At 48.7% G+C, this 14262-nt stretch overlaps 1 protein-coding gene across 2 annotated transcripts in view; it reads left to right on the top strand.

Moving 5' to 3' along the window:
- Nucleotides 1–14262, top strand: part of mtbp (MDM2 binding protein) — a 98244-nt gene that overhangs the window by 80530 nt on the left and 3452 nt on the right. For both annotated transcript variants that reach the window (XM_070888777.1, XM_070888769.1), the window contains exon 21: nucleotides 8302–8367. In XM_070888777.1, coding sequence (XP_070744878.1) covers nucleotides 8302–8367 — 66 coding nt within the window. The remainder of the gene's footprint in view (nucleotides 1–8301; nucleotides 8368–14262) is intronic.

Here is a 14262-nt window from a genome sequence, read left to right as displayed (position 1 = left end):
TTCAGGATCACAGGGCAGGCTTGTCTGTTTAACGTTGACGACCCCCCCCCCCCCCCCCCTTGCCTCTTTCCCCCCCCGCCACCCCCTCTCTTGCCTCCCCACCCCCCCCTCCTCCTCTTGCCTCCCCCCCTCCTCCTCTTGCCTCCCCCCCTCCTCCTCTTGCCTCCCCCCCTTCCTCCTCTTGCCTCCCCCCTCCTCCTCCTTGCCTCCCCCCCTCCTCCTCCTTGCCTCCCCCCCTCCTCCTCTTGCCTCCCCCCCCTCCTCCTCTTGCCTCCCCCCCCTCCTCCTCTTGCCTCCCCCCCTCCTCCTCTTGCCTCCCCCCCCTCCTCCTCTTGCCTCCCCCCCCTCCTCCTCTTGCCTCCCCCCCCTCCTCCTCTTGCCTCCCCCCCCTCCTCCTCTTGCCTCCCCCCCTCCTCCTCTTGCCTCCCCCCCCTCCTCCTCTTGCCTCCCCCCCCTCCTCCTCTTGCCTCCCCCCCCTCCTCCTCTTGCCTCCCCCCCCTCCTCCTCTTGCCTCCCCCCCCTCCTCCTCTTGCCTCCCCCCCTCCTCCTCTTGCCTCCCCCCCCTCCTCCTCTTGCCTCCCCCCCCTCCTCCTCTTGCCTCCCCCCCCTCCTCCTCTTGCCTCCCCCCCCTCCTCCTCTTGCCTCCCCCCCCTCCTCCTCTTGCCTCCCCCCCCTCCTCCTCTTGCCTCCCCCCCCTCCTCCTCTTGCCTCCCCCCCCTCCTCCTCTTGCCTCCCCCCCCTCCTCCTCTTGCCTCCCCCCCCTCCTCCTCTTGCCTCCCCCCCTCCTCCTCTTGCCTCCCCCCCCTCCTCCTCTTGCCTCCCCCCCCTCCTCCTCTTGCCTCCCCCCCCTCCTCCTCTTGCCTCCCCCCCCTCCTCCTCTTGCCTCCCCCCCCTCCTCCTCTTGCCTCCCCCCCCTCCTCCTCTTGCCTCCCCCCCCTCCTCCTCTTGCCTCCCCCCCCTCCTCCTCTTGCCTCCCCCCCCCTCCTCCTCTTGCCTCCCCCCCTCCTCCTCTTGCCTCCCCCCCCTCCTCCTCTTGCCTCCCCCCCCTCCTCCTCTTGCCTCCCCCCCCTCCTCCTCTTGCCTCCCCCCCCTCCTCCTCTTGCCTCCCCCCCCTCCTCCTCTTGCCTCCCCCCCCTCCTCCTCTTGCCTCCCCCCCCTCCTCCTCTTGCCTCCCCCCCTCCTCCTCTTGCCTCCCCCCCTCCTCCTCTTGCCTCCCCCCCTCCTCCTCTTGCCTCCCCCCTCCTCCTCTTGCCTCCCCCCCCTCCTCCTCTTGCCTCCCCCCCCTCCTCCTCTTGCCTCCCCCCCTCCTCCTCTTGCCTCCCCCCCCTCCTCCTCTTGCCTCCCCCCCTCCTCCTCTTGCCTCCCCCCCTCCTCCTCTTGCCTCCCCCCCTCCTCCTCTTGCCTCCCCCCCTCCTCCTCTTGCCTCCCCCCCTCCTCCTCTTGCCTCCCCCCCTCCTCCTCTTGCCTCCCCCCCTCCTCCTCTTGCCTCCCCCCTCCTCCTCTTGCCTCCCCGCCCTCCTCCTCTTGCCTCCCCGCCCTCCTCCTCTTGCCTCCCCGCCCTCCTCCTCTTGCCTCCCCCCCCTCCTCCTCTTGCCTCCCCCCCTCCTCCTCTTGCCTCCCCCCCTCCTCCTCTTGCCTCCCCCCCTCCTCCTCTTGCCTCCCCCCCCTCCTCCTCTTGCCTCCCCCCCTCCTCCTCTTGCCTCCCCCCCCTCCTCCTCTTGCCTCCCCCCCTCCTCCTCTTGCCTCCCCCCTCCTCCTCTTGCCTCCCCCCCTCCTCCTCTTGCCTCCCCCCTCCTCCTCTTGCCTCCCCCCTCCTCCTCTTGCCTCCCCCCTCCTCCTCTTGCCTCCCCCCTCCTCCTCTTGCCTCCCCCCTCCTCCTCTTGCCTCCCCCCTCCTCCTCTTGCCTCCCCCCTCCTCCTCTTGCCTCCCCCCTCCTCCTCTTGCCTCCCCCCTCCTCCTCTTGCCTCCCCCCTCCTCCTCTTGCCTCCCCCCTCCTCCTCTTGCCTCCCCCCTCCTCCTCTTGCCTCCCCCCTCCTCCTCTTGCCTCCCCCCTCCTCCTCTTGCCTCCCCCCCTCCTCCTCTTGCCTCCCCCCCCTCCTCCTCTTGCCTCCCCCCCCTCCTCCTCTTGCCTCCCCCCCCTCCTCTTGCCTCCCCCCCCCTCCTCCTCTTGCCTCCCCCCTCCTCCTCTTGCCTCCCCCCCTCCTCCTCTTGCCTCCCCCCCTCCTCCTCTTGCCTCCCCCCCCCTCCTCCTCTTGCCTCCCCCCCTCCTCCTCTTGCCTCCCCCCCCTCCTCCTCTTGCCTCCCCCCCTCCTCCTCTTGCCTCCCCCCCTCCTCCTCTTGCCTCCCCCCCTCCTCCTCTTGCCTCCCCCCCCTCCTCCTCTTGCCTCCCCCCCCCTCCTCCTCTTGCCTCCCCCCCCCTCCTCCTCTTGTCTTCCTCTCCCCCCCCCCCCCCACTCCTCTTGTCTTCCTCTCCCCCCCCCCCCCACTCCTCTTGTCTTCCTCTCCCCCCCCCCCCCACTCCTCTTGTCTTCCTCTCCCCCCCCCCCCACTCCTCTTGTCTTCCTCTCCCCCCCCCCCCACTCCTCTTGTCTTCCTCTCCCCCCCCCCCCCACTCCTCTTGTCTTCCTCTCCCCCCCCCCCCCACTCCTCTTGTCTTCCTCTCCCCCCCCCCCCCACTCCTCTTGTCTTCCTCTCCCCCCCCCCCCCACTCCTCTTGTCTTCCTCTCCCCCCCCCCCCCACTCCTCTTGTCTTCCTCTCCCCCCCCCCCCCACTCCTCTTGTCTTCCTCTCCCCCCCCCCCCCACTCCTCTTGTCTTCCTCTCCCCCCCCCCCCCACTCCTCTTGTCTTCCTCTCCCCCCCCCCCCACTCCTCTTGTCTTCCTCTCCCCCCCCCCCCACTCCTCTTGTCTTCCTCTCCCCCCCCCCCCCACTCCTCTTGTCTTCCTCTCCCCCCCCCCCCCACTCCTCTTGTCTTCTTCTCCCCCCCCCCCCACTCCTCTTGTCTTCCTCTCCCCCCCCCCCACTCCTCTTGTCTTCCTCTCCCCCCCCCCCACTCCTCTTGTCTTCCTCTTCCCCCCCCCCCACTCCTCTTGTCTTCCTCTCCCCCCCCCCACTCCTCTTGTCTTCCTCTCCCCCCCCCCCCACTCCTCTTGTCTTCCTCTCCCCCCCCCCCACTCCTCTTGTCTTCCTCCTCCCCCCCCCCCCCACTCCTCTTGTCTTCTTCCTCCTCCTCCCCCCCCCCCACTCCTCTTGTCTTTATCCTCCTCCTCTTGTCTTCCTCCCTCCCCCCCCCCTCCTCCTCCTCCTCTCGTCTTGCCCCTCCCGCATTGGCTGCCTGCTGTCTTCCCTTCACATAAAGGTAGGACTTCTACTTTTTTATTATTAATTGATTTATTGCTTATTACTTTGGTCTTGGTGCTTTAGGTGCAGGGTTCCTTCCAATTTTTATTTAATTGCTTATTACTTTTTGTGCTTTGTTTAGTGCTTTGTAAGTCTTTGTGCTTTAAATGTACTGCTTTGCTTAGTGCTTCTTTTAATGTTGTTGCGAAAGTGTTTAGCGCATTGTAAAATCCTCTAACTTTCGCCCCCCCCCCCCCCCCCAAAAAAAAATCTCTGGCTACCTGCGCCTGATTTCTAAAGTGAAGTGACCGCAAGGTTTTTCTGAGCATACAGAAGTGAACACATATGCTGGCCTAAGTTAGTTTGGCTTAACTATTGGCTGTCTAAACTTGCTTAAATGTCCAAAACAGGTGTAAGTGGCTGGTAATGGCCCCTTTTGAAAAGGAAAACTGAACTAAAAAGAAACTGAACTAACTCATTGAAACTGGAGCAAACTAAATGTGGAGAATTGCAATTTTTAAGATGCTCCATAAAAATAGGAGCAACTCCTGTGGAAACTTGGTCCCACCGTTACCAGTAAATTCACTTAGTGCTACTGATCAGAATGCTCACTAAGGACTGGTGCACTTTGTTTCAATTTATTGCATGTGTACCAGCTGTACTGGTGGTCTTACTGTCAATGTCAATGCTTACATAAACATTGAACACAGTGTGTTCTGTGGAGTCTCTTCGATCACGCAGCAATTTGATGAGAGTCTTGCAACTAGGAATGCCAAGGGAACGTTTAATGCTGAAAGAGGAATAATCATAGGAACAGATGCTGAAACCAAAATGCAAGTGAATGATCCCAAAATTATACACTAAGTACAATATAAGGATTTTTTTTTAATTGCATTGATCCTTGGCTGGAAATTGGGTAATTGTGGTCTTTTAAAGTAATGTGCTGCAGGTTTCAAGTTGCCAATTGTGATGCGAGTTGGTCATATGTAGATTCTTGGTAACTTTTATAATTATACATGATGGAGCATATGAGCCTTCTGGCTAAATATTGGTGCCCTTAGAATAGAATGGGATGGAAAGGTCTGATGGCCTCTAAGATAGCCTGATTATAATGACTGACCAATCTATCAACACTATACCCAGCTTCAACGAGAGATTTTTTTTTCAGATGAAAATCTCAAAACTTTCATAAATCATCTATTCCTCGTGCCCGAAGCTTTCCTTTTAAAATGTTAAAATTAATACTTGATTGTTTTGCTTTAGTTATGATTGGGATTACTGCTGCTAGTCATACTAATAACAGAATAATTTTTTACAGTTTGAGTAGTGTAATGATTCAAGTCTTCACAAATCCAATCATTTAGTGTGAAAAGAGAAATTACTATTTCATGCAAGGTGTAAGTAGTGTGTATTCAAAACTTCCCTTCAGTGACTGGCACTGATGATAAGCATCTAACTGCTGATGCCAGTGTTTTTCCGTACCAATAATGTAGAAACATATCAGTATTGCTAATATGTATGTAATTGAAAGAGAAGTGTAATATTTTCTCTCTCAAAACTGTAGGCGGTAATGGATTTTTTAAAAGATATAACAGGAAATTGCAGTACGTATGGCTTTCTCTGTATGACACCTTTAGTATAATAGCAAATGTTTGTATTGGACATCCAATGATCGACTTCCAAATAACTGTTGGGAGGGGGGGGAGAAAGTATCCAAGTCAGAAAAACTAAGTACGTGGTTTGTACTCACTGGAACTGGATTTTCTTGGTTTTAATATTTTATCAGTGCTCAGGCCCAGAAAGGATTACATGGGATACACGGCACAAACAGGCCATTCGGCCCAACCAGTTCATGCTGGTGTTTATGCTCCACTCGAGCCTCCTCTCACCTTTTCCTCATATCAATCTATCAGCAAAATCCTCTATTCCCATCTCCCTTGTATGCTTGTCTAGTCTCCCCTTAAATGCATCTATACTATTCTATTCATTTCACTTCAATCACTCCTTGTGGTAGCGAGTTCCACATTCTCACCACTTTTGGGTAAAGAAGTTTCTTCTGAATTCCCTATTGGGTTTCTTGGTGACTATCTTATATTGATGGCCCCTAGTTATGCTCTTCCCCACAAGTAGAAACTGTTTAATCATCCACATTTACTGTCAGACATTTATTTACAACTTGCTTAATTGTAATTCTCATTTTGATGAGGTGCAGGGTGCTCGCACCCGCTGCTTCTAATGCTCCAAAGCTGATGTCAGCTGAGTGGGAGGAGAGACTTGAAATGACTGGTCTCCACAATTATATTTTATCCACATAGGTAGATTCTATGTATCCTTCCTATTTTCTTTTTTGTTCAGATAATGACATACAGATGTAGAATTTAATTGTTCAAGATCTTATCCATTTCAGTGCCGTTGTACAGAGTGTTCTGGGCATGCAACTTAAATGTATAATCTTGATGCAAACATGATTTAACTTTTATTGTTCAGCATACCAAGTTGTCTGTCCAGCCTGTCAGTCCTACAGTCAGCTTTTTGACAAGTTACTTGCTTTCCTTAAAAGTAGCCTTTTTTCCCTTGGGTGAGAAAAGTTCAGTTCTTTGTATGTATAATGAATTGTGGAACACTTTAAGGATTGGAAAATATCCAGCTGTCTAATGTAATATAGTCTTTTAAAAAAAAACTCTTGACACTCCACTATCCTATTGGTTTTTAAATGGAACTTTAAAAAAACACCTTCTACTTCTGAATTTGTATTGCTCAGCCTTCCTGCCCCTTCACCTTGATGCTACATTTCTGTATCTGAGTTTTCTTTTCCCTGCTGCTGTGTTCCCCATCTATTTTATGGAACTCTTGATGACATTGATCTGTGATGGGCCACAATACTAAGAGTATTAAATTATCACCACCATCTCCTTTTACACTGCTGAAAGATACTTTTTTTTTTAATGCTGCAAAAAGGACAAATCCAGAATGTGCAGTATTAGCTGAATCCAAGGGTAATTCCATGATCCTGAGCTCCCAGTTGATAGTAAGGCTCACAGGGAATTACGGGCCAGAGATTAGGCTTACAACATTGTAGCTCTGATTCATAGGTCCAGTGTTCCTGCACGTGCATCTCTCCCATGGAAGTGCAGAGTTGCCCCTTGAATAATGAGATAGTTGTGAGTTAAATCTTTGTATTTACACCATATAATTATTCTTCAAAACTTGTCACTTACCATCCCTATCATAGAATTTTACAGCACAGAAACATACCATCCAGCCATTCTGTGCTCGTGTTTCATTCCACGAGCCACTTGGTCTATTGCTGCCCTTTTTTTCCTCTCTCCTCAAACAAACTTATGCAAAAGGACAGGAAAAAGCCCGCTGGTCCATCAAGCCTGTTCACCATGACGTGGAGTAACTTCCGCACATCATCGCCCTATTTTTCTCATCCCATGCAGCCGTGCAATCTCCTGGGAGAGAGTAAAAGCCTTATGCTCTGGGGAAATTCCTCTCCGACCCCTGAAGGCAATCAAGCAAGTTCGAGGAGACCACGGTGACTGGATTGCACAACTCCTAATGAGCCAGCTACTTTCTATTTGTAGATTATTTGCCATTCTCAGGAACTTATTCAGCGGCTTTCTGAATGCATGCACCAAATCGACACTCGATGCACGTGCCAACAACTTATTCCAAAGGTCGACAACTCTGCAAAATATTTCTTACTGTCTAACAGTTCTCTGTTTCTATAACATACTTGTGTTCCATGGTCCTCTCTAACCTATCTAGCTCAAATAGCTTATCCACTTGGACCGAGTCTAATCCTTTCATTATTTTAAAGACCTCAATCATATGTCCTCAAAATCTACACTTTTCCAAAGTACAAATTTTCCAGCTCTGTCATCCCGTCTTGAATACAGAGGGCCTTTGCATTAGGTATCAATCTATCTTTTCCAGGGCTTCTATACTCTCTATAGTTACCCTATAATATTCCTCTTTCTACATCAAAGAATTTATAGCGTCTGCCTCAATTGTTTGAAGCTGAAGATTAGATTACACACTCCAACCAACCTACCTGTAAAGAAATACTTTCAAACTTTCCTTTTAATTCTTTACTAAATAAATTCTCAACTTGTAACTTCAATGTGAATAGAAATTCTTGCTCACTTCTCAGCATGGCCAGCTGGATCCTACTGATCATAGAAGAGTTCCACCATTCATTATACATGCAGAAAACTGTACATTCGTCACCCTAGGGAGAAAGGCTATCCTTGAGGAAAGCAAGTGACTAGTCAAGAAGCCAATAGAGGGATCAAGATGTTGGATAGACAAGTTGGTATGCTGGTCTATAAAATAAAATTCTGTTTGCATCCGGGAGGTTGGGGAGGCAATAGGTAATTTTAGTCAACGTCTCGGATGGGGTTTCAGCCAATTACTGGTAAAGAATTGAGTGTTCAGGAATTGACCTCGATGCTAAATCATTTGGTTTAAGCTTAAACCTCTGTTGAAAGTGAGTGAAGGTTATTCAAAACACTAAAGATTTTTTTTAACATTTTATTTGTTTCTAAAGCTTTTCTTATCTCTCTGCCTGGTAACTAATTGTAATACAGTTTCTATTTCAGAACACAACCATTTGGCCATGGCCTATTTTGATGCATTTTATAATTGAGTGAGAAGTAAAGATATACAATTTGAAAAATTAAAAGATCCTACAATTTAGTTTTGGGGGAGCACAATCAAGGTGTGTGTCTAGGAAGGAGAACTACATTGTACTTCGCTATGCTATAAATTATCTGGTTGTGAAGTATGAATAATCTATTTTTCATCATTCATTATGACTACAAATGCTAAAACCTGGTTGAGAAACTATGTATAAAGATTGTGGAATGTTGGTCGTCATCTGAAAATATTGAACCAGCTGATATGTCATTTTACAAGACTTCACATGACCTGTGTTCTTCCTAATTGCCCTTTACATAGGATTTAAAAACATCACGGGGTCTAAATGAAGAAATGAAAAAGGCAGCACACAATAATGTTCGGCAGGTGAGCAGAATTATTTTGTAAAGCAAAATATCCTTTCTACTATCGCTTTTCATATTGTCCTGTGTTGGGGGGTGGGGGGGTTTAGGTTCTTCTTCCCCATTGTAAAACTGCAATGCCCACACTTGTTTGCTAAAAGTGCTTATTTTAAATAATCTATTGTAATCTCATTTGTCCTTTTTAATACAGGAATTATGGGCCTAAGTTTGCCCCCACGCTTAGGCGCCGACTTTTTAGAACCAAAACCGCGCCTAAAAGTTACCGTGGTATTCTCCCCACAGCTGGAATGATGCAGGCCCTTAGTGTAGCGCGGCAGAAGGAATGGGGCGGATCTCGGTCCCAGCACTGAAAACTAGAGCTAGAGTGTGCGCGCATGTGCAGTACCTCCTTGTCCCTGAATCTCTGCAGGCTGTGTGGGAGAGGCCCGAAGCACGCTGCCCCTAACCCTAGCCGAATGGGCCCCCTGCAATTTGATCAAGACTGCTGTGGCTGTCCGCAAGCATTTGGAGAGGAACAGGAAGGATGAAGATACCAAGTTCCGTTTGATTCTTATTGAGTAGAATCCACAGGCTGGCTTGTTATTACAAGTCCAAGAGGGTACTTCCACCCAACTGGAAGTATGAATCCTTCACAGCTTTCAGCACTTCTAGCCTAAGAAGTTTCTTCATTGGTTTATTGGATATAAAAAAAATAAAATGCTCCCCCATCTCTTTCTCCCCCCCCCCCCTCTCTCCAACCCCCCACCACCACCACCACTGATCTATACAGACCTGGCTTACAACAGAGCTATTTAAAATGATAGCTACAAATCAGTCAGTGTGACTCTGCAGGGGACAGTCATAGCTGTCCGCTGACTGGATTTGCTCCCATTTCATTGCTCAGCTGTACCCTCGCTTAGCTTCTAGAGGAAGGTTAACTTTGCAGGTCAAGCACTGAAATGCAATTCTGTGGAAGGGATAATTGCTGTCAATCAAAGTCTATATATGGCAGCTTTTGAGTGAGGGCCGACCCTTTCTCACAAACCATTCTTGGTGTTTCACCCAGAAGCTGACTTTGTGCTCCACCTCACTAAGCTGCAAGACGGCTTTCATTATCGGCAAGGTTTTGGACTGTTTCCAGACACACAGGTGACTGCCTTACGCTATGTGAGACGCACAGATCTCCTGCTGCTGGCTGCGAGCCTCCCGCCCCTAGCCCTGGCTGAAGGGCATGTTCCAGTCGGCAAGGCAGGACTTTTTATTGATTTATTTTTCATTTATTATTCTTTATTAATTATGATGGTTTCTATGCTGCTTTATTGTTAAAAGTGAAGTGTTCAATGTTTTGGAGAATCCTCTAACTTCCCTTCCCCCCCCCCCCCCCCCCCACCAAAAAAAAATCTCTGGCTACCTGCGTGATCTCTTAATTCACCGCAGGGTTTTTCAGAACGTACAAAAGTGGCCACTTACTCCAGACTAACTTAGGCCAGAGTAAGTTTTAGCTGGCTAAACTTGCTTAAATAGCCAAAACAGGCGGAAGTGGCTGGTAACGCCCCCTTTTTGAAAACAAATTGAACTAAAAAAAACTAACTCACTTACACTGGAGCAGCTTAAATGGGGGGAAATTGCGATTTTTAAGTTGCTCAAAAAAAATCTAATTGCTCCAAAAAAAACAGGGCAACTCCTGGGGAAACTTGGGCTCAACATAACCATATTTGTGACAAAAGGAATCGCAACATTTCTTGCATTTGTTTCCAAATTAGTTCTGTTAGTTTCAATTTGTGAACATTGTTAATAAAGTACCCAGCTAACTGATATTCCCCTAATACATGATGAAATAGCCTCAATGCTTGGGGTTCTGATTCCACTGTCAGTCTGAGCAATGTTAGAGATAAATAAGGGCCAAAAATTCCAATATTTATTTTTGGTACAACAGTGTAAATCAGATATGCCAGATTGTACTTGTTCTTAAATACACACTAAACTCCAGTAGAAGTGATGATAGGCAGAACATGCACCTGCCCACCAAAGTGGTGCATGTTTTCAAATAGAATGATGAGGGCAATAGCTCATTTATTAACCCCCCTCCCCCCAAACACTGCACCTGACATAAGTTAAACTTGTAGCGAGGAGGGGTAAGTTACCAGCATGAGCGTCAAACCAGGAAGTGGTCGAGTTCAACAGACTTTGAATCTCGACAAACTTTGTCTGAAACACAGCTTTGATCGAACAGATGTTTTAAAAATCTGTTCTCATCTGTGCTGCTACTACAAAAGTATTCTGGAAGCTGCTTTTCAGGATTTCAGGTAAGGTATTCATTTATTCCCACCCATTTGTCATAGAGCCGTAACAATGGGATTCATTATGGGCAGTCCTCTGTTCTTATAATGGAGCCAGAACAGGAAGAAGAAATGACAGAGAAACGTAGGCTTACTATGCACCAAAGGAAAAGAAATCCAACTTTGGGTTATCCTTCCATCAGTCTACATTGCTTCCTTGATGATGACTTCAAAGAATTAAGTTAGGAGGTGTAGAAGGAACTGTGTCCCATTGCAAACAGACCTCCAAACAGCAAGTACTTTTTACCTTAAAGCCGCCTCTTGATACTTCTCTGTGCTATTCTTAAACCTTTCCTGATGATACCTGAATGCTAGGTGTTTGTTTCCATGTGATATCATGAGTCCCAGACCAAGGTGGTTCTTGTCTTGGGACATCCGGGAGGGCTGTTCAGTCAGCTGTGCTACGTGTGCTGGGTCCTGGGTCTGAATACCTGCTGATTAGCAGGAGGGAAGATCTGACCTGCTGATCCTGAGTGCTTGAAGGCCATTGGTTAAAGCATCCACTTTGAGTGTACTTTGGTTTGGAAACCTCACTGTCTAGGGGAGGTGTGGTTGCAGATATTGATGGTGCCAACACCAGTTCCAGGTAACACTGCAATGTGTCAAAATCTTTCACTGATTTTGCCACTTAAGGATGACATTGGACATGACATGAGATTGTGACCCCCCCCCCCCCCCCTCCGCCATCTGTTTCGGCGCCTTCACGTGAATGTGACGATCATCCACCCCTTCTCTTTCTCCCCCGCCCCCCAATCTGAGCTGTATTGGGCAGCCTTCATGCCTTCAGATATTTAAATTAGCTGACCCCACAGATTATGGCAGTATGACGTGAAGATGGGTAGAAGTCGCTCCCTGCCTCATTTCCAATGGCATTGTTGAGAATTCTGGCCCAAGGTGTATTTTTTTTTAAAAGAAAACTAACAGAAGTTGAAAACCAATAAATCAAGCAGATTAGGTGAATCAAATGACTAATTAGTGATTACAGTTGTAACATATAGCCGGAGCTTGTGATTTCTGAGGAAAAATGATAATCACATGACATTTGTGGAGAAAATGGACAGAAGCAGAGAATTTCCCATCTTTGGGAATGAGTATTGGTTCCACTTAATATACTGTGACTTCACTATAATGTATATCATAGTATGCAAACAACAGTAACAACCTTTAAATCTCATCCCCTGAAGTTATTGGGAACTGTTTGTGGTTAATTGAGAGTTAGTTGCAGTGCTCCAAGTATGGCTGTATATTTATAATAATTACTTGTCATTTTCACTAAACGCATGCACTTGTTACTGCAAATTCAATCAGGGAAATTATAGGGGATGATGAAATGATGGACAATTGTAGCAGTAGTTAGTGCAAATTCTCCATTCTGGTTTTATTTTATTCAGTGTCCTATTTAGTAGATATCACCTAGTTCTTGGAAAACAATGATTTTTAGATGTTATTTCTGAACTAGCTCATTCTGTATCCAAATTTTAGCGATTATCAGAGATTGTTCATATCATTAGGTCAGTACTGTGATGCTGTGGCAAAACATGAAGCAAGTTTCAGCCACAGAATGGCAAGCACAGTAATTCAGTTGGATGAACTTTGCACAATAAAACGCAAAATAATTCAATGACTTTGTTATCGCAAGCCTATGTTGTATGTGGAGTACCCTGTAATACAATATAGCCTAAGTTTAAAACTAACTTGTTGAAGGGAAGAAAACAAATCACATTCAGAGCTGGTGATATTGGCAACGTTGGATAAATATGACCTGTTAATGCTGGATCCCGGCCCAAATTTTCCATCAGAATCCTTCTCTTACTTGCAGGCGTAGTCTATTGATTGCTTTTACTACGTTACATTTTCCATCATTACCACGCTGGATGCTAAGAATGCCTCTATGTAGCAGGTATCCAAAGTTTCTAGGCCTGGCAAACATCGTTTGAACATTAAATCAGGCTACAATCAATCATGGGGCAAACTATTTCACACTCCCTTACTGGCGCTGGAGCTCAGATGCTGGACACTTCCTTCTTTAAGCTACTCGACTGCCAATGTTCTGGAGCAGCAGTGATTTTTCCACTCCTCTCGTGTGGCAGGCCCCTGTCCCAGATTAATTTGAACATTTATGATGGAGATTTGACTAGAAAATGCACCAGAGTCATCAGCACATCAATGGGGTAGGTAGATATGAGGAAACTTTATATTTACACAGCGAATTGTGATCTGGAATGCATTACCTGAAATGATGGTGGAAGTAGATTTAATAACAACTTTCAGAAGAGAATAGGATAAATTCTTGAAGGGAAAACATTTGCAGGACTACGGTGAAAGAGGGCAATGGGTTTAATTGGATAGCTCTACCAAAGAGCCGGCACAGGCATGATGGACCGAATGGCCTCCTTCTGTGCTGTATGATTCTATGGGCCCAAGTTTCCACATGATTTGCGCCTGATTTTTAGGAGCAACTGGTGGAGAACGGACTATCTTAGAAATCGCAATTCTCCACTTTTTTTTCTGCAGTTCTAGTCAGGTAGAACAGTTCTACTTTGGAACAGAATTTTTTCTTCAAAAAGGGGCGTGTCCGGCCACTGACGCCTGATTTGAAAGTTTCCACAGTGAAAACGTACTCCAAACTAAAGTAGAATGGAGCCAGTGAAGATTTTTGTAGAACTGAAAAAACCTGTTCTACACATTAAAAAATCAGGTGCAGGTTACAAATTAGGTGTCCAGAACGAGGTGGGGGGGGGGAAGGGAACTCATTTAAATTCTACAATAAATCCTTATTAATACTTCTACAAATATTATACAAATAAATCCAACCTGAATAAACATTTATAAGCCAAGAAAAGATTAAATAAACCTGTGTGAAAGTGCTTCAGCCAGGGAGAATTCTGCAGCCGTTCGTGTCGCTGAGCGGGAGGAGGAGGAGGAGGAGGGGGGGCGGGCGGGGAAGAAAGCCGTTCGTGCCGAAGAGAGAAGAGAGAAGAGATCGGATCCAGTCGGGGAGCGGGAACAGGAGCGTGGGTCGGGTCAGTTGGTGGTGGGGGGGGGGGGGGGGGGGGGGGGGGGGGGAGAGCGGGTCTCGGGTCTGGTCGGCGGCGGGGGGGGGGGGAGCGGGTGTCGGGTCTGGTCCGGAGGCAGGGGGGGAGCGGGTGCCGGATCTGGTCCGGAGGCAGGGGGGAAGCGGGTGTCGGGTCTGGTCGGCGGCGGGGGGGGGGGGGGGGGGGGGGGGGGAGCGGGTGTCGGGTCTGGTCCGGAGGCAGGGGGGAAGCGAGTGTCGGGTCTGGTCCGGAGGCAGGGGGGAAGCGAGTGTCGGGTCTGGTCGGGAGCAGGAGCTGGCCGTGGGAGGAGCCATATTCACGCAGCCCCAGTGAGGCCATTCAGCCAGGGCTAGGGGCTGCGTGCTTCGGGGGCCTCCCACACAGTCCGGCGCCTGGAGCTACTGCACTTGCGTGCCCACTGTAGCGCGCATGTGCAGAGGTCCCGGCACTGTTTTCAGCGCAGTGACCTGGCTCCGCCCCCCCACAGCTCGTGCTGGCTGCACCGAAGGCCAGAGGACCTACAGGAATACCGAGGATTTTTTTAGG

The sequence above is a fragment of the Pristiophorus japonicus genome, chromosome 1, assembly GCF_044704955.1.
Source record: "Pristiophorus japonicus isolate sPriJap1 chromosome 1, sPriJap1.hap1, whole genome shotgun sequence".
Lineage (NCBI taxonomy): Eukaryota > Metazoa > Chordata > Chondrichthyes > Pristiophoridae > Pristiophorus > Pristiophorus japonicus.
This window is presented reverse-complemented; position numbering and strand designations above follow the sequence as displayed.